At 43.6% G+C, this 26,055-nt stretch overlaps 1 protein-coding gene across 3 annotated transcripts in view; it reads right to left on the minus strand.

The window, feature by feature from the left end:
- LRIG3 (leucine rich repeats and immunoglobulin like domains 3) overlaps nt 1–25,744 on the minus strand; it is a 48,751-nt gene extending 23,007 nt beyond the window's left edge. The window contains exons 1-3 of one of the 3 annotated variants that reach the window (XM_055329381.1): nt 25,320–25,744; nt 19,317–19,388; nt 19,057–19,131 (exon numbers count right to left, since the gene is read on the minus strand). In XM_055329381.1, the coding sequence (XP_055185356.1) occupies nt 19,057–19,131; nt 19,317–19,388; nt 25,320–25,513 (341 nt within the window). In that variant the 5' untranslated portion in view covers nt 25,514–25,744. Of the gene's footprint in view, nt 1–19,056; nt 19,132–19,316; nt 19,389–21,870; nt 24,457–25,170; nt 25,216–25,319 lie in introns of those variants that run through there. The other 2 variants (XM_055329383.1, XM_055329382.1) reach the window with 2 other exon arrangements.
- Between the last annotated feature and the right edge of the window lie 311 nt (nt 25,745–26,055).

Below are 26,055 nucleotides of genomic sequence, written 5' to 3' on the forward strand. Positions count from 1 at the left end.
AGACAACTCCACTAAAAACTAGATTGAAAAATCCTTTTAATCACCTAAAACCTTCAAAATAAACACAATTCTAATAGAGCTGGTCACAAATAGCCACTTCTAAAAGACAAAGATTCAATTCAACCCCAGCTTAATTTTTCTCCACATGTGGACAAATGCCAAAATTGATGAACACACTGAAAGCGCTGCGGTTGATTAATATTTATTTTTGGCAGGATGTGCAATACTTAAACAAACTGCGTGAATACCTTTTTCCATGACTTAATGCAGAAATATCATCTCTCCATTGTTCAAAAGTCACAATGTGTAAGCAGTGTGAGTATCGGAAGGCATTTCAACCTTGTGCAAATCCATCTCAAAAAGACCGTGAACATGCTGGTCATCTGCGTTTGTTGACAGTACAAGGTGTTCCATGGTCAAACCACTGCCGAGGTCAAGTATAATTAGTCCCTTGTGGACATACAGAGGCCTGGGGGCTTGGTCTATCAGAGCACAGATGGTCCCTCAGGCTTCCAAGAGGCCACAGGAAAAACAGGAGTCCCAGGTAGTCCAGCCTGGGCTTCTTGGGCCCAACCATAATGGTTTCACTTTGCTGCTAACTTCCCCTTTCAACCCACTTTCCCAAATACCTTTAAAATGCAGAGGCAAATGCAGCTTACTATTTTCTCAGGGTGGTATTTGCTCAGAGAGTGCTGAAGATCTAACGAGGAACAACCTGCATATGGTCCCTGACCTCACGGAGCTTACGTTCTAGTGGGGCCAAGAGGCAGGCAGGCAGAAAGGGTCACCTGATACCCGCTGTGGTAAGAGGGCAGTGGAAGAAGGAAGAACAGTTTCCCAAAAAGTGGTGGGAGGGGTCAGCAAAACTTCCCATGGCAAGGAGACGGGCCAGTGCTCCAAGCAGAAGCGAGTCCGAGTAAGGCAAGGCTTCCCTTTGAGGAAATGAAAACAGGCCTTGATGGCTGGAGTCGAGGGTTCATGAGTCAAGAATGGGGAGAGATGAAGTCCAAGAGTGAGGTAGCCGGGAAGGCAGGAGGGGAGGTCAAGTGGAGCCCGGTAAACCATGCAGGCATTGGGACTTTATCTCAAGATCAGCTGCAGGAGGAGGGCAAAGGATTTTCAATATGGGTGATGATATCAGACATGCATTTGAGAAAGCTTGCTCTGGCAGTAGTGGGAAGGAACACGGGTGGGGGCCAGGCGTGTCCAGGTGCCAGGAGGAGGTGCAGAGGACTGATGACAGTGTGTCGGGGTAACGATGACTTTTTGCCTAACCATCCACTTGGGGGGTGAGGCCCCAACTCTTCATCTGGTTTCCTAGAGCACAGGCTGTGCTCTTCTCCTCCCCGGACACAGAGGTTCAGGCTTCCAGGTCTACAGCCTCTGGACACCAGAACCCAGTTCACTTTGCGAGAGTCCCCATCCACTCTCTGTTACCACTTATGAGTGTGTTGCTGCCAGGAAGGCCTCTAAAGCGTGGGGTGCACACAAGGATCCCAGCTGGCTCAGGTGTGAGATGCTACTGACCATTTTAATATAATGACTGGGAAAATGGACAAACGTGTTGTTCTCATACACAAGACCGTGTTCATTTGTTCGGATACTCTGAACGCCTGCACCGACTGTAAACTAAGTTATAACTGTAAAACGTAAGTCATGAGGTTAGTGACACGAGCGCTGCGTAAGATGAAGACTGGTTTTACGTCTGACTCACTGCGATCTCCACAATGCGTAAGAGTCGCAGAAGAATTTCATGGACTCTTAAGTGGATATGAATGGTGTCAGTTTATTTCCAGGGCCTTGAAAGGAGAGTGAAATATTCTTTGTGAGGAACAAGAATATCAGGTTTTTTCACTCTGGAATTCCTGAGCCAATCAAACTGTAGCTTCCTGATGAATAAGAAATATCTGTCCATAGGTTCAACTGTCTCCTACCTATTTCACAAGGTAACAGGCAGCTTAAGGCTTCACCACTGTGATGTGTAAAGAGAGACGTGCAACCTGGGCTATTTAAGAGAAGGTTGCGTGCCTGTGGCATTTACCTTTTAGAGGAGGGGTGTGCAGTGAAGTTTATGTTGAAACCATTTTTCTTTTATATGTTGCAACGCCCTCTCTTCTTAGAATGCATCACTCCAACCACAGCCCTGGAGTCTGGTTCAGTTAGTCAGCTCACATCGGCTGACTCTGTGGTCATCCTCTACAACCACAGATAAAGCACAGTAACTGTATTGACTTGGGACAGTCGGCCTAGCCCCAAGGAAATACTGATTTCTACCTTTAACTTGATTTCTACCTTCAAACTTGCAAGCAACCACGTTAGCACCCATGCATAAAAGAATTACAAGTTGCTAAAGAAAACACTACATTTTGCAAATAAGTTAAAGGTCACTTGCATTTCCAACAAGAGCTTTCTTCCCCCAACAAAATGCTTCCTTGAAGACTCCCTTGGCCGGAATAACTAACACCCCATAATATTAGGCTTCTTTTAACAGAGAGACTTGGCAAGCAAAGAACCTCTCCCATGCAGATAAAAATAAATAGTCTCTGCTCATCTTTTTTCTAAAAAGATAATTAAGAAGTTTCATTAAAAGAACACATGCTCAGACTGGTCCAGTGGTACCGTGGCATCAAAGAATAACGCCAGCTAGGAAACTTCTGCAAGGAGAAAGATTCTTGATTAAGAACTAATGATACTAAGCAGCAAATGGGCCACTGTAAGGAGCAAAAAGCCCATTCTTTCAGATAAAAAAAAAAAGCCAAGTCACCATAAAATAGAATTGTCTTTTGAATCAAGAACATGAATGAAGATGGTCGTAATATTTTAATAAAAAGGTTCTACGACAATCAGGGCCCTATATATGTGCTGATTATAATAAATGTTAAAAACATAAAAACAAATAAGGGTCAAAAATCCATTACATCACATTAGAAAACAACCCTTTTGGATCACCAAGTGTGTCAATTCAAGGTTAGTTCTTTCTGTAAACAGAAATTTAAGGGTGAACCCCTTAAAACTTAAGATGCCAAAGATACTTACTGAACAATTATTTTAATCTGAAATAATTTAATTATGTATAATACAAATGAACTCTCATTTAGTAGACTTTAATTTTTTTCCCTGCCTCTCTTTTGGGGCAGAGGCTTTTTTTTTTTTTTTTTTGTGGGGCAGAGGCTTTCTATACAGATTTTCATATGCCAGACCATTGTTACAGTTCAGCTGTGAGTTTGTGTTTCCCCCCTTCCTTGTGGTTTACTTGTGAGTAGAAAGACTAATTCATCTTCAGTTCCCCAAAACTCGGGATTCCATGATTGGGTTTGAGGCCATAAATGACCAGTGCTTCGTCCAGAAATTCTAGATCAAGCTTTAGATTGGCTGGTAAGGATCTATTTGAAGTGTGGTTCGAGATGCATATGTACATCAGAAAATGGTATGACCATCACAGCTACTGGCCCCCCAAAAAGTAAAACTGCCTCCCATACATTAACCAATCTATTAAAAGTAGGATCTTGTTAATGAAGCAATTCGAATCATAGTTCCCTACCAAGGGGATTTTGGGGGATCCCAAGAAGGGATCTCTTCTTGGTTGTGTTGTGATTTACTTGACTCTGTGGACCTTGATTTTCTCACCTGTCAAGCAGGAAGGTATTGAATGGGATGACCTCATGCATGTCTAGGAGCTGTGATTCTGGATTTGGAGGACAAGCCCTGCAGAAGGCCAGATTTGCTTTAAAAAAAGGCTTCATGCCATCGTTACATAGAAAATGAAGCCTCCTGCAGAACCCGGCCTCACTCTGGGGGGATTTCAGCTCCATTGGGAGTCCCACTGCCTGACTGCCCGCCTTCATCCTTGGTTTACTCCCTCACTTTCCTGGGGCATATCCTCCACTAGCTTCCCAGGCACAGAGGTGCTTCCCTCAGCCCCCAGGTTTGGAAACATCTTTATAAGACTGATGGTTTGAGTGTAGGCAGAGCTTAGCAGTCATTCTCCCTTTGGGATTTTGAAGACATTGTTTTACTCTAACCCAAAGCACTGATGGAGGTACTCACTGGGGAGCCAGAGGCTATTCTGATTCTTGATCCTTGTGTTTCTCAAACTTGGGCAGGCATCAGAACCGGGGGCAGGGCTTCTCTTCCAGCAGGTTAGGTGGAACCTGAGAACCTGCATTTCTACCAAGTTGCCAGGTGATGCTGATGCTGCTGGCAGCCCACAAGGAGACTAATCACTGTCAACCCTTACAGGTGGCCCTGTTTTGTGTTTTATCTTTTTCCTCCTCTCAGAACTTCTCTTTACTCCTGGTATTCTGAAACTGCCCAGGAATGTCTACAGAGTAGGTCTTTCAATTGCTGGCACTCAGTAGGGCCTTTCAACCTAGAAACCTGTGTCTCTTAGTTCTGGGATATTTTTTTTGTATCTCTGATGATTTCCTCCCTTCTACTCCCGCAGACGTCTCTGTGGAATTCCAGTTAGTTAAGTGTTAGACTTTAGCCTGGTATTCCTATTTTCTCATTATTTCCTCTCCCATTTTCCATCCCTTTGTCTTTTGGTTCTTCTTTTGGAGCAAGTTTTCAGCTTTCTTCCAACACTTTTATTGCCTTTTAAAGCATCTGTTATATTTTTAACTTTTAAGAGTTCATCCTTATTTTCTCAATATCCCTCATTATTATTATTTACCATTCTTCATTTGTTTTGTGGATATCACATCTCTTTGCTTTCTGCACATATTAGGTTGTTCTGAGGTTCCCTTTTTCTTCCACTGTCGCTGGTTCTCTTTTCCCGTTCATTTCAGACATTCATTCATTCATTGAGATGGAAAGAGAAGGGCAGGAGGGGTAGATGGAGAGAATCTTAAGCAGGCTTCACACCCAGTGTGGAGCCCAATGTGGAGCCTGATTTCACCACTCTGAGATCATGAGCTGAGCTGAAACCAAGAGTTGGATACTTAACCGACTGAGCCATCCAAGCACACGGCAGACAGTGATCTTACTAGAAACTTCTACAAAAGTCTGGTGACCACTGGGCTAACTATTCATGTTTAATAAAAAACAGGCACAAGCTTTCTGAGGGCTGTGTGGGGAATAGATTTGTTGACTGGTGAGTCCCACCACGTGATGGGATCTCCATATGTTTTATTGCTCCAATCTTCCAATTTCTAGCCTGGTAGGTCTCAGCATGATCGCTGATATCCAGGAGGGCTAACAAGCAAAGCAGCTGGAACGAGGGAGTGTCATCCTTAGTGTTCAGATGAGATTTAATTTCCCTGATTGCAGAATATGCTACCCTCAAGCCCCACCCCTTCCTTGCCCAGCTGGGCTTACGTCTCAAATTCTAGACACTTACTGCTTCAGCTCTGCAGAGGGTAACTTCTAGTCTTCTGCCTATGTCAGGCACCAGGCTTCGAGTTTTAGAAGATGAATATGGAGGAGAAACCAGGAGGTCTCATCGCTTGTTATAAAAGAGTTTTAACCTATCCCCCATTTGGAGTCCTCCTGTGCACCGGCAGGTCCCAGGAGAGCTGGCACCAGCAGGCACCTCCCCCCCCACACATCCCGCCAGTGCCACAACCTCTGCAGGTGGAGTGATCCGCCTCCCGTCCCCACACGCCCTCCCTGTTGGTACTGCCCCGGCCAGAGGGCAGAGCACACAGGTTTCCCCACACTCTACCTCTCTCCCAGAACACTCCCAGGCTTGGAGTTTTTCAGTAGGTTTGTAGTGGGGAGGGTCCCAGGGAAGGTACCCAGACAATAAAGAGATTGGATTCCCCCACCCCCTGCCACAAAAAAAAGCCTGCCCTTATAGGCTCTGAATTTCTGAACTCAGAATGGAACTGCAGGAAAAAAAAGAATCTGCTGCTTTTGGGATCCACTCCATTTTCTCTCTTTTAAGACGGTTACAATTTGTTTGTTTGCTTGCAAAATTTTTACGACATCTCTTATTTGGATTATCTTCTTTCCTATTTCAACTTTGTTTCTGTCTGTGTGCATTTTTTTTTAGCCCTTGCTTCCATTTTAAGGGAGTTTTAAGAAAGAACAGAATGAGATGAATGCATTATATTCAGTCCACTATTCTTAATCCAAAGTTTTCAATAGAAAGCAATCAATGAATAAAAATGGCTTTTCTCTAAAAACCAACATAAACCACAAAACCTTCCCTCAAAAGAGCTACTGTAATTTTTTTTTACTGAAAAAAAGTCACCCAACTTAGATTTGTGTATTTTAATTAAAAATTAGCCCATATAAGGGATTTTCATTTTAGATGATTGTACAAACCAGAAAACATGGCATCATTATTCTGAGCCTCAAATTAATACATCGTTCTCATACAGAAGATTAATTCTGTATGAACACATCAGGTTAAATTGATACTTTATTTTCTGATATAGTCCACAGACCAACTGACTAGGAACATCACAGATACAAAATTTCTTGATTTAACCAAGTATTTAAATTGTTCTTGTGAATAAGACACTATCATACAAGCAGGTATGCTCACATCCCTTATCTTTATCCACAGAAACAAACCTTTAAAGGAAGCTGCTATAATACAAAATCAATGTACAGACATATGATGCATTACTAAACACTACTAATGAAGCAGCAAAAAGAATTAAGAAAATAAATCTATTTACAATTGCATCAGAAATAATAAAATATCTAGGAATAAACTTAACCACAGAGGTGAAAGAACTATTCTCTGAGAACTACAAAACACTAATAAAAGAAACTGAAGACACACAAAGAAATGGAAAGACATTTCGTGCTTATGGACTGGAAAAACAAATATTGTTAAAATATCTATACTACTGAAAGCAATCTACAAGGTTTAATATTATCCCTATCAAAATATCAACAGTAGTTTTTGCATAACTAGAGCTTACAATCCTAAAGTGTATATGGAACCACAAAGACCCTGAATAGCCAAAGCAATCTTAAAAGAGAAATCAAAACTGGAAGTATCACAATCCCAGAGTTCAAGATATACTACAAAGCTATAATCATCCAAACAGTTTGGTACTGGCTCAAAAACAGACACAAAGATCACTGGAACAGAAAAGAACCCAGAAATAAACCCCTATTATAAGGTCAATTAATCTTCAACAAAGGAGGTAAGTATAAGCAGTGGGAAAATGACAATATCTTCAGCAAATGGTATTGGGAAAACTGGACAGCTACATGCAAAAGAATGAAACTGGACCACTTTCTTACACCATACACAAAAATAAATTCAAAATGGATTAAAGATATAAATGTGAGACCTGAAACCATACAAATCCTAGAAGAGAACACAGGCAGTAATTTCTCTGACACTGGCTATAGCATCATCTTCTAGATATGCCTCCCGAGGCAAGGAAAGCAACAGCAAAAATAAACTATTAGAGCTCCATCAAAAATAAAAAACTGCACGGAAAGAAACAACACAACTAAAAGACAACCTACCAAATGGGAGGAGATATTTGCAAACAACATATCCAATAAAGGATTAGTATCCAAAATACATTAACAACTTATACAACTCAACACCCAAAAAACCAAATGATCCAATTAAAAAATGGGCAGAAGACATGAACAGACATTTCTCAAAAGAAGACATCCAGATGGCCATCAGACACATGAAAAGCAGCTCAACATCACTAATCATCAGGGGAATGCAAATCAAAACCACAACAAGATAACATCTCACACCTGTCAGAATGACTAAAATAAAAAACACAAGAAACAACGACTGTTGGTGAGGATGTGGAGGAAAAAACCACCCTTGTGCACTGTTGGTGGGAATGCAGCCACTCTGGAAAATGGCACAGAGGTTCCTCAAAAAGTTAAAAATAGAACTATCCTACAATCCAGTAATTAATCATACTATTGGATATTTGCCCAAAGAATATGAAAACACTAACTGAAAGGGATATACGCACCCCTATGTTTATTGCAGCATTATTTACAACAGCCTAATTATGGAAGCAGCCCATGTGTCCGACAGACAAATGGATAAAGAAGAGATGGGGATGTGTGTGTGTGTGTGTGTGTGTGCGCACAGAGTGGAAGATTACTCAGCCATAAAACAGAATGAAATTTTGTCATTTGCAATGACATGGATGGAGCCAGAGAGTATAACGCTAAGGAAAATAAGTCAGAGAAAGACAAATACCATATAATTTCACTCATATGTGGCATTTAAGAAACTAAACAAATGAGCAAAGGGAAAAAAGAGTGACAAACCAAGAAACAGACACTTAACTTTAGAGAACTGATGGTTACTGGGGCGGGGGCAGGGGGAGTGGTGGGTGTTGGGGAGGTTGGGGGACGGGTGATATGTGATGGGGATTAAGAGTATACTTAATCTTCATGCACACTGGATAATATGGAACTGAATTATACACCTGAAACTAATATAACACTGTATGTTAACTATAGTGGAATTAAAATTTAAAAAAAAGACAAAGAAGTTGCCAGTGGCTGCTGTTGGGTCTGCGTATAGTCCTTGTGCTATCGACCCCTCTATGAGCACGCGCTGAGGTGGGAATAATCAAGTGCCAATGTCACAGAACCATACGTATGGCTCATCTATGAGACGAATCGTGATCTCAAACATTTCAATGTACTAAAATGATGGTCTAGAAGCAATCAGAGAAATTAAGTTGGAATAAGGCAGTGTTTTGAAGCTTTAGTCAATCGTTTTAAAAAGGTTTATGTGAAAGCACTTCTTATGAAAATGACAGTAGATCTGGGGAGCTTGGCAGGCCACAGCTCAGTAAGCACCAATAACACAACACGGGCCTTGAAGGCTAACATGATTTTAAGCTTCACTGATGTCCAGTGCTCTGGTGACTAGGCATGTTCTCACCATATGTTTTTTTAATTTAAATTCAATTTAGTTAACATACAGTGTATTATTAGTTTCAGGGGCAGAATTCAGGGATTCATCAGGTGCCTGTAACACCGAGTGCTCACCTTAATGAGCATCACCCAGGTACCCCAGCCCCCCACCCATCTCCCCTCCAGGGACCCTCAGTTTGAGTCTTGTATGGTTTGCCTCCCTCTGTTTTTATGTTATTTTATTTTTCCTGCCCTTCCCCCATGCTTTAGCTGTTTTGTTTCTCAAATTCCACATAAGAGTGAAATCATATGGCATCTGTATTTCTCTGACCAACTTACTTTGCTTAGAGTATCGTGTTTGGGCACCGTATCGTACACTCTCATGCCAGATAAAGTGTGTATGGGAGGACTTTAAAAGTCTAGACCTGCACTGTTCAGGACAATAGCCACTGGCCATGTGTAACTACTTACATTTAAATGAAATACAAATGGAATTCTTCAGGACACTAACCACATTTCAAGTGTTCAATATCCACATGTCTAGTAGCTACCACAGTGACCAGCACAGATATAAAACATTTTCATCACTGCAGAAAGTGACACTGCGGAGCACTGGTCTAGACTGCGTATCATATAGGTAGGGGTAATTGGAATTTGAGCCAGGAAAAAGAGAAGGCTTGAAGAAAATCTTGTATTTTATGACTTATAGGGAGTATTACTCAGAAAATAAAACAAAGTTGTTCTCCCCAACACACAGAACTAAGATAAGAGTTAAGGGAAGAGTTCAGCTTAACAAAAAGTCCTAGTAGTTAGGACTACTCACAATGGAATGGTTTGTCACCAAGAAGTAAGCTTTTGTCCCTTAAAGTGCTCAGAGGGAGTCTAGATAAACTCTTTTTCCAGACATCTCTCCATAGGGAGAATGTCTCTTTCCATTCTAAGTTACCAGGATTACATGCAGACACTCAACACCAACCAAGAAATGGGTTTTGACCAGTTATACAATCTATCAAACCATTTCTAATTCCTCTCATCCTTTAGTTGATACTTAAATGGGGATGGTGAGGAAGTAAAAGCAAAAAAGAGAGAGGAGGAAGAGAATAAGAGAAAGAGGGATTTGTACAATTGACTACATTTCCTGATTCTGTAAACATCCCATTCATCTTTAAAGAATACTGCCTCTATTCCTAGGCCAGTGCCTTGTGCAGGATCTCATGGCAATTAGTGATTAACTTCAAAAGGCATCTTTTTTTTTTTTTTCTAAAAAAGAAATGCTCATTTTGGTTCTATTCCAATTATTTGTTTGGGAATAAAAACATTTAAAATTGCTCATGCACAGTAAAATTGATGGTCCAGGAATGTGCACCGTGCTTATCCTGCGCTGTAGGGTACTTGCAGCATGAAGAGTACGTTGATATTTCATTTTGCCTTCAACCCCATTCTAGAGACTGCTCTATCTGCTGGCTAAAGCTTCACAGGGAGGAAGGGAGACTGTCAGGCAGGTGATTTTAAAAAGGAAGCGCTTATACTTATAATTGCCTTTCCTTTCATGTTTTGAATTTAGTACTTAGGCACCTTTCAGCCAAGGAAAGAAGTGGTGGTACTGGTTAGCACCCTGTTTGTTTTGGTCTCTCTACCCAACTAGAGAGCCCTGAGCCTCTCATCTATGGAAGATGGCAGATACTAAAACAAGGATGAGAAGGAGGAAAAGTAACTAGGCCAGGAGAGAGACGTGTTGACTCTTGCCACCCCTATCATGAAAAGCAACTGGCTGTAACTTTATTGTTTTGTCTGTCTTGGCAGCACAAGCCTTGCTCAGCACAGAATCATCTCTGGCAGAAGTTGCACTTGATTCTTCAAAGCAGCGATCAAAATGGTTAGCATGACGTCGAGGGGAGAGGTGAAGGACAGACCTTGGCAACGCAGGAGATTTTGTGGCAAACTATGCTGGAAGGTCAAGTTCAAGGGGTCAATTTTAGGGGCTCCAGAACCACCAATGAAGGAAGTTGTCTGCTGGTTTGCCACGTCCTATGTCCTATCTAAGAATATTATTACTTTGTAAAAAGCAAGTTTTAAAAATGAAAACAATTTTAGGTGTCTACATAGAGTGGCATGAAGAGAACAGTTAACTGAACGGTTTTTTCCTACAATTAACTCTCTACAGGATTTAATGGGACCGGGCTATCCATTCAGTCATTCATTCAACAACCATGCACGGTCTACCAAGTGCCAGACACTGAGCTTCATGCTAGGGTTACGATGGGGGTGTAAACACACATGCTCTCAGCTTTTAGGAAGTTTCCCTCTGGTGGGGGAAAGGGACATTAAAGAACCACAGATATAAAGCTGGCAAAGGTCACTGCGTGTACCATAGTGCATGGACAGAGGGCAACAGAAAAATGTGCCAGGTGAACCAAAGCCTGGCTCGCCAGCGCTGGGCAAGGGGGAGTACTGTAGGCAGAGAGAGAAGTATGCAGAGGGGCCTGACGCGGCACAAGGGGGCTAGAGGGGACAAAGGGGTCTAGAGGAGGCTCAGGGGGAAAATAGGATTCAGATCACACAGAGCTCTACATGTCTCGTGAAGGATTCTGCTCTTGACCTAAGAGCAGTGGGAAATTCTCCAAGGGTTGGAAGAGCCATGACAGGATCACAAATTCATGTTTCGAATCTAAATGGAGAACTCGAACACCTAGCAAACTTGCATTGTGGGGACTGGTCTATAATTAATTGTGGAGATACACACAGAGGGTAAAGAATACATCTCTGTGTATAGTAAACTCTTTTATGTACAAATCACATATAAACACTTTAAAATCCAATAAAAAAATACAACTTATCATATTACGATGTTTATGTGTTTACTTTGTAAGGCTTGAGCTTTATGAGCTCATTTCCATCAAACACAATAACGTCTGGTTTGTTTATACTGGTGAAGGCTGCAGCCCTCTGATGCAATGTCCTTTAAATACAAAGACACTAGTCCATTCATCCACATTAGTAGAGCATACACTGGGGGATGGATTTTTTTCAGTTGGGGGGGGTCAAATTCTACCCACAAATGGGTAAAGACAGGGATACAGCTCATGTCCACTTAGTTAGAACAAAGCTCCCTGATTCCCCAGAAACTTAAATTCTAATTTTGGCTAAAGCTTCTCCCCACTTCCCTAATTAATAGGACACACTGGTAACTTCCTTTCAAATGCTGACTTATGTAGGTTTGGTTTAAAAGCAAACAACTATTTCAAATCCACCACAGTTACAAAATTACTTAGCTACAGCATCATTTGAAAACTTACTTATGGAACGCTTGCCTTCCCTATATGCAGCTTCATCTCTGAGCTGTGAACTATTAAAATAGCAATATGCTTTAAAAATCAGAAATTGAGTTTGATGAATTATTTAAATAAACGCTGTGCCATGCAACTAAGTAAGAGTCTCTTAAATCACTGTCTCCCAAGACAATTTCTTTTATTAGGCTGATTTTTGAAATGTTCAATGAAAAATGGGTGCTTAGAGATGAAATTGCCACTTAATATGGTGCTGGGTTTAATATATACATAACAGAATACTGCAGGCCTGATTTCTAATCATTTGTTCAACCCTTTTCATCATAGACAAGTCAATAGGACGCCTACTCTATGGTCAATTTCCTTTTGGGGCGGTGGGGAGGGGATGTGGCCCTGACATACAGCAAGGCTCAGAGTGCAGGATTGTTCTAAGGATGGATGGATGGATAGCAGGTATTTGGCAATTGTTAATGATCAAAAGCACATTATTTCCTTGTCTTCATGGCATTTGATTTTGAAGATGAACATGGTTTCATGACTACTTAAAAACAAGGAGAGAAGATTCTGTGCTTCTGTGAAATGTAGTCATTTCATTCCCCTGCTTAACAAAAACGTCAATTACTCCCCCCAAAACTTTAAAACACCTAAGTGCATGACTATCCACATCCCCTTCGGTATCCTTTCCTTCTCTGGACCTCACGTACCCTCCTACTTGACACACACTGAAGCTGCAGCCCTCCTGTGCACCGGCACAGCCCCAGGTGTCTCCCCATCATCGAGGGCATCACCCTATTTGGAGCGTGTCTTTATTGTCTATCATCCCATTATTCATTATTCAAATCGCCCTCCCCCGGAGGGCAGAGGCCAAGTTCTATTTTTCCCTGTTCCCTAGCACTTAGCACATAGTAGGTGACATTGCTGGGCTCAAAATCCACCTTCTAGATACACAAGCCCTTGGCCTAGAAATGTTGTTGGTTATAATTCTAACTGAGCGCTTGCCAATTCTTTGAACTATTTGAAGAGAGCAAAAGTTTTCCAGACCAGCATTTTCCACTCCGAATGCAAAGTTCTTTCTCCCTCCCCCATCTACTGCTGCCAGGATAAGGATGCTAACCCTGCCTTACTGACCTGTAACCCGACGGCTGCTGCTCACACTGGTCAGAGCCCTTTCCTGTTCATTATGCCCTTCGATCCTGTACCAGGACTACCTGAGACAGAGGGGCAGACATCTCACACTATTTTTACAGATAAACAAAGGGGAGGTCACTGAGTCTGCCTGAGGTCAGACAAGTCACTAGGGTGAGACGACACAAGGATGTGGATGCCCCGTTCTGAGCCTGGGTCTCTCTCGTCCACTTGGATGTCCGATGAGAACCTCCTATGTACCAACTTCTGGACTAGGCCTCTGAGGGGACTGACAGCTCAGTAAGACCTGAGTTCTACCCTGGACTAAGGCATGGGACAGAAGCCACTGGAAGACCTGCGGGACTTTCAAAACTGCAGGGAAAAGGTCACCCCACTCTTCTCAGAACTCTACAATATCGTCCAGGCCACCGGAGCTGCCAACACCCCCTGCTGCCCAGGACTGCTCTCTGTAGCATAGGAAAGGACATAACTCCCATGCTTCCCGGCCTCCCGGAGCATCCCTCACACAGGTGGACACGTGGTGTGCTGGACCACGTCACACCGCATCAGGCGCTGAAGCTGGTGCACCAGGGGAAACCCTTGAAGATCCCTTAAAACACCAGCAGAGAGTTCTTCTGCAAACCCCTCCTCCTCTCTGAGTCCCGTAGGGCCAGTCTGGTCTTCAGTGTTGGAGCAGATCAATTTTGTCTTTTGCTACTGTAGCTTTTTACCTTGAATGTGTAGCTCAGGGCCCGATGGAGTAGTTCGCATGTGTGCTGGGCACTGGGTCTACCAAAACCCCGGATCTCTGAAGACCGAAGTCATCCCCAGTGGGCTGAGACACGCAAAATGAAACAGGCGAATACAAAAGGGGACTTTTAGTTCCCTACACACTGCAGGCCACGTGCCCGCTGGTGAGAGGGGGGAGCTGGACCCTTTCCCTACTTACACCGCTTCTTTCTTTTACCTATTATCGTTGCCGTTGTTACAATCCATTGCTATTATTTACCAAGCATGCATAGTAGAACACGAGTTAAGTAAAACACAGGCATGCTTTGTCCCCACTGTAAATTTTTAGCCACTAGCATAGACTAACTTAATAGGAGATTTGCCTGAATAATGCTAAGTGCACGTGGCTTTCCATAAATATGCCTTAATTGTTATTCCTAGCACCCACTATATGCCATCCACCTGCATGAAGCGCTGGGGAAAACAAGAGTCAGCCACAAGCCCCCCAGTATAGCAGGGGAGAAAAATATAAACCATTTCATTACCATGTGAAGAGCTGGATGTATATGGTCCCAGATGGGCCTGGACAGGGTAGGGGAGGCTGAAGGAGACCACCGCCACCCCCAGGAGGTTGCACGCGACCCTTCCCTGCCCCTTTCCTAATTCCGGTGTCACTTTCCTAGCAAGCCCCTCCCTGCAACCCCACTTAGAACCCTAAACCCTCTTTTCAGCCATACACACTCCTATGCCTCCCCCTCTGCTTTTTCCTCCCTAGCACTCACCACCTTCAGACCACATCTCTTATTTATTTTGCTTTTGGTCTTTTTCGTCCCACAAGAAGGCAGCTCTGTGAGGGCAGGGATTTCGTCTGTCTGTTCACTGCTGAATCTCCACCTTCAATCAGCAGCCAGCACAGAGTAGGATTTGGTAAATACTCAGAAAGATGCTGTCTCGGACCACGGTGAAGGGCAACCACCAGAGCTCTTCTTGTCCTCCTTGTTTCCTTGAGAGAATTTACCAAGAAAGTGAAATAATCTTTCTATGAAAAAAAAAAAAAGTTACCTATTGTTCCTTGACTCCTCACTAGACTGGAGACTTGGTAGCAGTGGGTTGTCGGCTTTGTTCCCTGCTGTGTCCTCAGCCCTGGAAACAGAGCCTGGCACCGCTTATTTTGTTCGATGAGTTTCCCTTGAGTGCATGATCATCCTCCTCATGGTCACAGCTCACGTCTGCTGAATACCCAGCACACGCCAGATGGTTTTATCTGTATTCTCCTTCCAAATCCTCCCAACACCACCCTGAGGTAGGTACTGTTATGCTTCTCAGTTTGTCGATGAGGAAACACAGACGGACGGAAACTTGCCCAAGATCTCAACCCAGCAGAGGGAAGGGCCAGCAGGCAACTCCAAGCCATCCAACCTGAGCTTTGCTTTAGTCACCATTCTGCTGCCGTGACGCAGCGCTGTCGTCACTCCTGGGCTACTGCAGTCCCCCCCCCACCCCCCCGGTCATCTGCCCTCTACAGCACCCTCCGGCCACCGCCAGGACATCCTCCACTGAAGCCAGAATAACACTTTCAAGTAGCAAAACTGATCACCTCACTCTGCTTTAAATCTCTTCACTGGCTGTCCATTGGCAGAGCACACATTTTGGGGACGCATCGGCAAAGTGGTTAACATTTATAATAACTCCTCTGGAAGGATGACATTGCCATTTCCAGAAAAAATTAAAGACTATGAAGAACACGATTGGACTTGGGAGAAATGTTCTACCTTTGAGATAAATAATGAGAAGAGGCTTATTTGATTATAACAAACTGGAGTCTATCAGTAGTTCCAGAAATATTTATGTGATAACTAAAAAGAACCAGTAAGGCAGATGTGTTAAAATGGATATCCTGGGCCCCACCCAATCCCATTAATTCAGAATCTCTAGGGATAGGGTCAGGAAACCTACATTTTTTAACAAGTAATCTGGGTACTCCTCTGACATTCAGGGACCCACATCTTTTCAATGCTAACATATAGGCAAGTACTTATATGTTGGGTAATATTATAGAAACCATCAAGACTAAGACCGAGTCAGCGCTATCTAATGACCAATGAGAACTCCTTCGTTCAAAAATAATGTTATATGACTCGTGGATTCAAACTTGCCCTAACTCAAGTCACAGTTCTCTCTTTTTAAGGTTTTATTAATTTATTCATGAGAGACACAGAGAGAGGGGCACAGACACAGGCAGAGGGAGAAGCAGACTCTATGCAGGGAGCCCGATGCGGGACTCGATCCCAGGACCCTGGGATCACACCCTGAGTCAAAGGCAGACAGACGTTCAACTGCTGAGCCACCCTGGTGCCCCAAGTCACAGTTTTCAAAAATATCCAATGCTTGAGCATTCCATTCCATCCACCTCATGGAAGCTGGAACTACCACATATGGTAAAACCAACTTACTTATGACATGTCAACAGTATTATATGTTCATTCCAAATATTATTGCATTTCTTCCCTTAAAATATAGCATCCTGCCCAGGCTACGAGAGAAAAAAAAAAAAAAAAAAAACAAAGCAAAACCTATAAACTACATCCTACCCCTAGCATGTCAGTTGACTCCTCAGCTCATGTTGGGTGGGATTCAAAGGAAAACAAGTCTATTCAGGTTTTTTTGCATTCTGACTGACCCCTAAGGAGGCTGGAGATGAGCTTTGTTAATGGGGGAGTTCAGTGCTCAGCATCCCAAGACTCTGGTATTTTACAAGGCTTCCCTGACATTACCAGATGTTCATCTTGGACATGGGGTGCCATTTGCTTCTGAAAATGAAAGAAGGTCTCACCAGGTAGTCTTCTCTCCCTCCAGCTGGGAATGGTCACCACTGCAGAGCAGCGACAGGATGGAGCACAAACATTTAATCTTTTGCTCTAGACTCCAACGCAAATGACACCCCCCCCAAATCTGTTTTCTTCCACAAAATGTCAAAAAAAAAAAAAAAAATCTTGATCAAATAAAATTCAAATAGTCCCGAGACCTACTTGGAAAGATATGGTGTTTTAAGTGTGGTGCCAGAGCAAGTTTCTAACAATTTCTTTTGAAATTTCAGAAATATCAGTACTGACTTTTAGCTCTAATGTTCAAGTGCTTCTGCGTAAAAGAAAATGTATACAAGACAGAAATTAATGGTGCTTTAGAAATAATGATTGCGTACTGCAATATCCAAAGAGGCCTATGGGAGAAAACACTACATTTGTAGAAGAAAACAATCAGAGAAATATATTTTTCAATACATTTCATAGATCTGAAGACAATTTTTCACTACCCCTACTGAATTGGCAGTCCCATCACCCTTGAAATAACCCTCTGCAGATGCTATGTAATGTAGGTACAAACAGGATCTATCATTATATAAAATGAACAGAATAATCCCTGGTCAGATGCAATGCAACAAATTAAGGAGAAAAAAAGTGAGATTATTCAAGGTCGGTAAAGATTATTCAGCACTCACTAAAGTGAAACAAATGAAAACAGGGAGAAACGTTCAAATTTTGAAGGTTTCTATCTTTACAGACTGCATTTAAGTTTTTTAATTATAAATGAAATCCTGGAAGTGTAAAATCAGTCGGTCTTTTATTTCCAATAGAAGTTTCTAATTTCCTTATGAGTTCCTGGTATTTCAACTCTGTGCTAAGCCCAGAGGAAGCCTGTTTTCTCCACCCTATCCAGATTCCAAAACTCCACTGTGGACCCTCTCAGCCATGAAGCACGCCATGACCCTCTACTTAAGACTCTCTTGAACATGTGGACAGAAATCTGCCAACACATGGTGCAGGAACAGCAGGGGGAGGCAGAGCTCCCTGGGATCTAGAAAGATCCCATGGATCAAATGAAAATAGCTTCAGTTGTTTAAGATACAAAATCAGTACTCCACTTAGACTTTAAATTCTTAAGCAATTGTGAACGACAAAAAAAATAAATAAATAAAACAGGTATTAACGCTAGTATAAAAATGTTTTTTAAATTCAGTGTTTATTTGTCAAATACCAACTCCTTTTTCTTTCATTCTTTTCTGTTTCTGATCTTTGGAAAAACCACATCAGTATCAAATGTCACTTAGTTCTTATTCAAACAGAGGAAAGCAGACACAGCGGCTGCACCCGTGACTTAGGTGACCTGGGCCCTCAGTAAAAACCAACCTCTATAAATCACCAGATGTAAGCAATTGGGTAGTGATCACTTTAATTAATTGAACAGCTTTCCTGAAATTTACTGTATAATTTTAACCCTCACGACACCTTTCCCAGAAGCAACCAACAATGGTGGGCTTTTCTTAACTTGTTTGGGGAAGGAAAAACATTTTAACCTCAGTGCCTCAAATACATTTTAAAATTGTTCAAGATTCAAGGTGGTAAGCTACTTAGATTTTAGGAAATCAAATACTGCACATTCCAAACACTACCCTGAAGTGCTGAAAGTGAGAATCATTCCAAAACATCTCCAAGGTGTGAAAATAAACATGTTATCTGTCCTAAAAATACAGAAAATTTAGCACTATTTTATTTCAAAACCCATCTTTGCAAAACATGGAATGGTATTTATAACTTCAGTCACGTATTTAACTGTATGACGTTGATATTTTGGTCTGATGTTTCTGAACCTCGATGTGTACAAGTACCACAATTAAAATACTCCCAATGCCTTATTATCAACTCCCACTTCCTCTAACAACTCCAATCACCCCCCACTAGGAACTATGTAATACCTAACACACAGATCCCAGGCCAACCACTGAGTAACACCAGAATTAGTGCTAGTCTGCAGGGCATAATCAAACACACATCTCTAGGAGATGAAGGCAGCTTCTCTGAATCTGGGACACCAGCTTAGCAATGACAGCGACATGGAGAGTGTGTTGTTACAATGATACTTAAGATCTAGGAAAGAAAGAGGCTGAAAAACAAGTCGACCAATTTAAAAAAACACTTCTCCATTATCTACAGGAGGAAATATTCATATTTTGCTTCTAAGACCTTTATTCTAGCCCATATGGAACTGTTACCCACGGTCCCTGTTACCCAAACATATGTGCAAAATCCTGCTAACATTCACTTACAAGGAGAGAAGCGTAATATTTGCTGAGACTGGTCCTAGATTTGGAATGGTCTCCAATTCATTGTTGTTCAGTTTCCTTTAAGAGCCAAAAGAAAAAAAAAAAGAAAAGCTGATTAGATCATCTGTAATTCAGAGGTGTGAAAACTTTATAAGGTTAAAGATACCTAAAAGTCTTAAATAACTTATTGTGATCCAAATGTTCTTCACAGTTGAGTAGCATATTTTTTTTTTATTCAAACCTCAAATAGAAGTAAGACTCACACTTCTCGAAGGTTTTGAAGGTGGCTCATGGAATTTGCCTTGATGAAAGACAATCTGTTGTGACTCAAGTCCCTACGAGGAAACAAAAGTAAAGTTTCAAAAGGTCACTACTAGTGCTTAACGATGTGCAAGACAGAATGGATTTATGAGATACCTCTATCAACACTAGTGACAATGTAGGAAATAATTGGTTTATCCTACCCCCAAACTAGATGGCAACCAAACTGCCAAAATCAAAAATACAAATTCTGAGGACAAAATTAGCTTAGGAGACTGGCAGATTCAAGTGCTTTAAGCCCACAGATTTTTAGGAGATGGTTTTTGGCACAGGGTGAACAGATCTTTTGTGAACTGGTTGTTTTGCTTCACCCTCCCAATCCCCTACCATCTCCTCACTTCCAACCTGATATGGTGAAGTCATGGCCTATGAAAAGTGGCTAATTAGGCGGGCTGCTGAAACTCAAAACTCTAAAGAAACCTTTTTATTATTACCATAAAATTAAACATCGGAGTTCTTATTACAAGTGAACAAAACAGAAATAAATGGCTTTTCATACGTATTTGTTTCTCTGGGTTTAGGCACCAAATTATTTGAGGTATCACTTGTGTGTATATGTTGGGAGTCGAAAAAACCATCTGAATTCTGCTTTTCTGAATTCCCCAAATCTCAGTATTTGATAACATAATGTATAATTTAAACCACATAAACCACCTACAAAGTAGGCTATATAGGAACCCATGATCAGATTTCTTTTCAATCATTACATAAACCTGCTTCTTAGAGACTTTAGAGACTTCGGCCTAACTTAGTAACAATTTCCATAGACATGGTTATTATTATTACTATTATTATTATTATTATTATTTTTTTTTTTTACAAAGCAAAACAAAACTCCTACACATGCAACATTCTAGACTAGGCCATCATCTTGGCTTTTAAGACCCAACAATACTAAGGAGAGCCCGGTAAATATTTGCTCACGTCCCTTTGCGTGCTGACACACTGAGTGTGTGCCTGCCATGCGGTGGGTGGACTGAAAGTGAAATTGCTGGAACAGCTACTGAAAACCAGACTTACAAACAGCACGGCTGAAAAGCTCTCCCCCAGAGAGGGGTTTACCAACCCTTACCAAATGAGTTCTTTCAGCCCTCAAAAATGAAGACTTTCAGCTAACCAGTGTTTCAGCTAACCAGTGTTTCAGTTAACCAAGCTGGATTGGCACAAAGCATGAACCAGAAATGAGAGGCAGAAAAATCACACCCAGAGAACCAGTGTGACTTTGCACATGGCTACGAAGTCAACAACTGGAAATCAAGTCTCTGCATTTTTGTTTTGAGAATTAAACCTGGATTTCTCTAGTGCACCTAAAAATAAAATAAAATAAAATAAAATCTGCAAAGGTTTTATTTGAAACATGTTTGCCTAAAGACCTACCAGACAGTAACAGACATGAGTAGATTTGTTCTGGTAGAGTTATAACATGAAAAAAATCTGGCACAGTCTTTAAACTATAAAAATCCTGCAATTACAACCACTGCTGTGCATGCTCACCACGCTGGAGCCAGACACTTTCCCTCACAGCCCAGCTCACGTCCGTCTGGAGTTCATCAAGGAACCCGTGAGCCCAACAACTCATGTTAGGATTCAAACAAAACCTGTGTGCTTTTAGCACCACAGACAGTCACAGATTTCCCACAGGGTTTCAAAAACAACCAGCGAAAAGAGTCCTTCACCTGGGAGGTAGCCTGAATCAACAGAAAGTCTCATTTGGATCCACTTAACTAAAGAACATTGAACCAGCATAAAACTGCATCCCCTATTGTTTCAGTTTTTAAAAGGAAAAGGGGAGCCAATCTGGCATTTACATTTATATACAGGTGGTTTTCTTTTTAATTAGAAAAAAAAAAAAAAAAACGAAAACCACACTTCATTTTAAGGATTATTTCATAGGGCAATCCTATGAGAAAAGAGAGGGTTTTAACTTTTTTTCCAGCCAGTAATGGGACGAGATCTCCAACAAAAGACCTTTAAAATGAGAAACTGCCTTCTGAGAAGTGTGCACATGCTGGGGACCAGTCGTTTCTGATCCAGAAGCAGGAGCTGGCAACCCTAAATATTTTAGTTATTGCAACACACTTCCATTCCTGAGTTTTGTGTACTATTAAAACCACATTATATGTGGGAGAAAAAAAAAATCACCTCTTAAGTGACTTTTACTGCTAAATACTTAAGCCATGAAACTTTTAATGTGTCTAAATTTAGATTTAATACAGTTTATGTTTCAGAAATGATTACTTTCCAGTTAAAGGATGTCACATTTTCCTAAATCTTCCCTATATTGTTTGTATGGCTAGACCACATTAAAAACAAATACAAGTTGTACAATGTCGATATTTTCTTAAACCCACGAGAACATTCAGTTAGAGAAGCAGATTCTTCACTTTCAGAGGTCCGTTAATGAACATCTTCCCCAGGAAACCTTTTCAAAAAACTCTGTGTGGTGAGGTTAATAAACGGGAAAAGTGGTAAGGCAGGGAGGTGTTAACTATTTACCTAGAACTCAGCTGGCCAAATGCTTGAAAATCAAACTGTACATGGCAGGAAAAAAAGCCTTTTCTCCTGCACATTAGCAAGTGAATAAATATATACGAAAAAAAATTAATTTACAACATTTGGTTCCAGCCATCACTTTGTTCCTTTTAGCATTTGGAAATCTAACTTCCAAGTCAAATTTTAAAATGCAAATCCAGCACAGCTTCTTAATCAATCCCACTGGGGCCTGCAGAGCTGCTAATTCAGCAGAAATCTGGAAAGCTGAAAAACAAAAAGCCAGGCTATAGCTGTTTTAAGACACTGATCCAAAGTGACTCATAAATCAGCTTGCTACGTTCAAGTTTTAGTCTGGAAAATATAGAAAAACAGCTGTGAAAACCATAAGGACCATGACCCCCCACCCCAGCCCCAATTCTGGTACCGGCCAGACAATTTATAACAGGCGAACACTAAGGAAGCCACACCAGCAGAAAGTACCTTTCGGACTTTCGCCTCAGCCCAGCTCACATGCAAACATTTCTACGTGATAAGATAAATAATTCTGAAATTCCAGTGAGATTTTAATACATTAAGCTCTCACTGGCAATTGAGCAACTTTTCCCTCTTTTGGCTAAGTAACCTATTCCAGCAAGCAACTCCTCTCTGGGTTCAGAACTCTGTAAGCACAAATTCTAGATGTAAACGCAAGTCTGCCTTTAAAGGCAGCCTTAAGCAGAGCTTCAACTAGTTACTGTTTCAAAAGCCACTTTCATTAAAGTATTACAAGTCACTTTTTGAAAGAACGATATTATTATTATTTTACGGCTTAAACTTTACAGTTTTTCACATGTGAGATTAAGGCCATAAACTACAACGAAAGCTGGGGAACAAATACATACAGGAAGTATATTAATTGATTTTTCTTAACTTGCAAATTCAACAAAGTGACACCAAAGATAAAGTTCTCCTGAATGGTGCTCTCATAAATTAGTCCTAGGGCAAATGTTTACTATCTTAATTACCTAAGAAAAAGTTAAGATACTGGAAAGGACAATGTGTAATTTTCTACTTCTTTCTGAACTCTGAAACTGTCTACTTCAACACTCTTACAATTATGTAAAATTCGAGAAACAGCTATCATATGCCTCTTGTTCCAAACGCCAAGTAACAGAGAGGTTAAAGCCCAATTCCATGTGTTTTTCTGCTTCCAAAGGTGGAGAGAGGAGACCTCTAGAGCTTTAGGCATAAACAAAAGAAACATTTACAATAAAGAATTTAGACCACATGGTTTGGTGACAACTACAAAGTTGGTTAAAAGTCACACAAGTACAAGAATGACAGAGCTGTCCACTGAGCGATCACAGTGGGGCTTCTGACAACAGACTTAGTGCTTATTTATACAAGTGGAACTTATTTTCACATATATTTAAGGAATGTGGACTTGTATTGAGACAATTTACTGCTGGCGGAAATGTAATTAAAGATTGTGCTAACCAAATAAACTGTAATTTGTTTTTAGTGTGCCACCAAATTATCTGCAAAACAAAATCCTAATTAGGTCAGCTACTTTTAAGACAACATTTCAATAGGTATTCAAAACCCTTCTGGTTTAATTCAGCTTCTAATCACGACCAATAGTTTTTTTTTTAAAAAAAAAGACATCCAAATTCACACCAACAACATATATTGCACACTGGTGTGACCCGATAGGCTACTTGACAATGAAAAACTACGACTATAAGCTAAATTTGGTGAATGAGTCAAGCCTTTCTAACACACCCCAGGAAGAGCTATTCATTTTCTTTTTCTCATCTCTCTATTATTCATACATGTTCACCTCCAGTCATTCAAATGTTCAGTTCCATATGTTGTCAATAGAGCCATTCACATTTCATGAATAAGGCAGCATGACCTCCCTAAGAAGCAATTGAACAGAATTAGCCACAACTAATTGAAAGTCTTCCTGCTTCAGGTTAAAGCCCTTATCTCCTTCTTCAATTATAAAACAAAAAAACAATTAAATAAGACATCCCTCGGTGAGGTTGCAAAAAAACTTCTAATTCTACTTTTGGACTAAACTAAGGTTTATTAACACAAATAGGCCAACAATCCCACAATTCACAAATAAAGAGTACGATGATTTAAAAAAACACAATTTCTTCAACTATGTACCCAAACCACCTCCTCCTCCTCCTATTATTAGGCTAGTCTAGTAGAATTGCTTTAAGGATGTCAAATTTCCACTGCAATCCTGCTAGGCCCAAATCTAAGGGTAAGGATGGACTGCAGTTTTAGAAAACTTTTTTTTTTTTTTTTAAGATACACTAGTTTTGATGTTTACATTTTCCACAAGTCTGCCACTTTTAACACAACTAGGGCTGGGGAGCAGGGGATGACACTTGGAAAGAATCAGCCTTCCCAACTCAACTGCACTCCCTTCCTCCTTCCTCCGTGCAGTTGGCAGGGACTCTGGGTTTTCAGACTCTGCCCTTCGCGTCCAACAGCTGGCCGAGGCCGCGGAGCCCTCTGTGCCGAGCCCTGTGTCCCGAGCCCTCTGTGCCGAGCCCTCCGTCCCGAGCCCCGTGTCCCGAGCCCTCTGTGCCGAGCCCTCTGTCCTGAGCCCTCTGTCCCGAGCCCTCTGTGCCGAGCCCTCTGTGCCGAGCCCTCCGTCCCGAGCCCTCCGTCCCGAGCCCTCTGGGCCGAACCCTCCGTCCCGAGCCCTCTGGGCCGAGCCCTCTGTGCCGAGCCCTGTGTCCCGAGCTCCGTGTCCCGAGCCCTGTGTCCCGAGCCCTCTGTCCCGAGCCCTCCGTCCCGAGCCCTCTGTGCCGAGCCCTCTGTGCCGAGCCCTGTGTCCCGAGCTCCGTGTCCCGAGCCCTGTGTCCCGAGCTCCGTGTCCCGAGCCCTGTGTCCCGAGCTCCGTGTCCCGAGCCCTGTGTCCCGAGCCCTCTGTGCCGAGCCCTGTGTCCCGAGCCCTGTGTCCCGAGCCCTCCGTCCCGAGCCCCCCGTCCCGAGCCCTCCGTCCCGAGCCTGCGCCCAGAAGCCTCAGCAGCCGCAGCAACCGCGGCCTCGGCTCCCCGAACCCGAGCCCCTTCCCCCGCTCCCTACGGCCCAGCCTCGCCACCCTGTCCCCGGAACCAGGACGTGCTGCGAGGTGGACGCGCATTTACGGGATTTCCTGCGGCGAAAGCAGGCGCAGGGGCGAGCGAGCAACGGGAGGGCTACGACGGCGAGGCCCGTGACCCAGGCCCGCTGGCGCGGCTTTCCGCGTGGAAGGGGCTCCGCGGGTCAGCGGCCGCCCCGGCACCTGGCGGGCCCCCGCACCTGGCGGCCGGCGGCTGGCGGCTCGCGGCTCCCCCGCCCACCTGCGCGCAGGTGCGGCGGGCGCACGGGGCTACGCGGCTGCGCGGCCGCGGGCTCAGCGAGCGCCGCTCAGGCCCCTGGGGGGCGCCCCTCCGCCGCGGGGTACTTACAGGCGGGCGACCCGGGGCGGCAGCGCCTCCGGCAGGCGCGCCAGCCGCCGGCGGCTGCAGTCCAGCAGGTCCCCGAGGCAGCGGCACGGAGCGGCACAGCGGCGCGCGGCGGCGGCCCCGGGGGGCGGGTCGGGGCGCCCCAGCACCGCGCCCAGCAGCAGGGCCAGCGCCACCGCCACCGCCGGGCCGCCCATCGCGCGCCCGCGGCCTCCCGCGCCCCGGCACACGCCGCCCGCGTCCTCCGCCGCCCGCAGGGAGCCCTCGGTGCACGCCCCGGAGCGGGAGCGGGAGCGGGAGCCGGAGCCGGAGCGGGACCGGAGCCGCAGCCGGAGCCGCAGCCGGAGCCGGAGCCGGAGAGCGCACAGGGCCGCGGGCAGCGTCGACGCGCACAAGCCCCGCTCGCCCGCGAACAAACTTTTCCGCCTCCTCCCCTCGGCGCTGCGCGAAGCCCCGGCGCGGCGGGCCGGGGGGGCGGGGCCGGGCTGGGGGCGGGGCCGGGGCGGCTCGGGGGCGTGGCCTGGGCGTGGCCGGGGTCGCCCCGCCCCCGGGGAGGCCGGGCTCGGAGCCCTGGCGGCCGCGCAGAGGGGAGCCGAGCCGAGCGCGAGGGCCGCCCCGAGGGTCCCTTCCCCGCCCCCCGGGCCGCCGTCGCCGCCGCGTCCTGGGAAGCAGCATCAAACGGAGCTAAGAGAGGAGGCGGGTGTGCACACAGCCGGACCAATACTGGGGCGGCCTTCGG

Source organism: Nyctereutes procyonoides, unplaced genomic scaffold, assembly GCF_905146905.1.
Source record: "Nyctereutes procyonoides isolate TBG_1078 unplaced genomic scaffold, NYPRO_anot_genome, whole genome shotgun sequence".
In the NCBI taxonomy this organism is placed as follows: domain Eukaryota; kingdom Metazoa; phylum Chordata; class Mammalia; order Carnivora; family Canidae; genus Nyctereutes; species Nyctereutes procyonoides.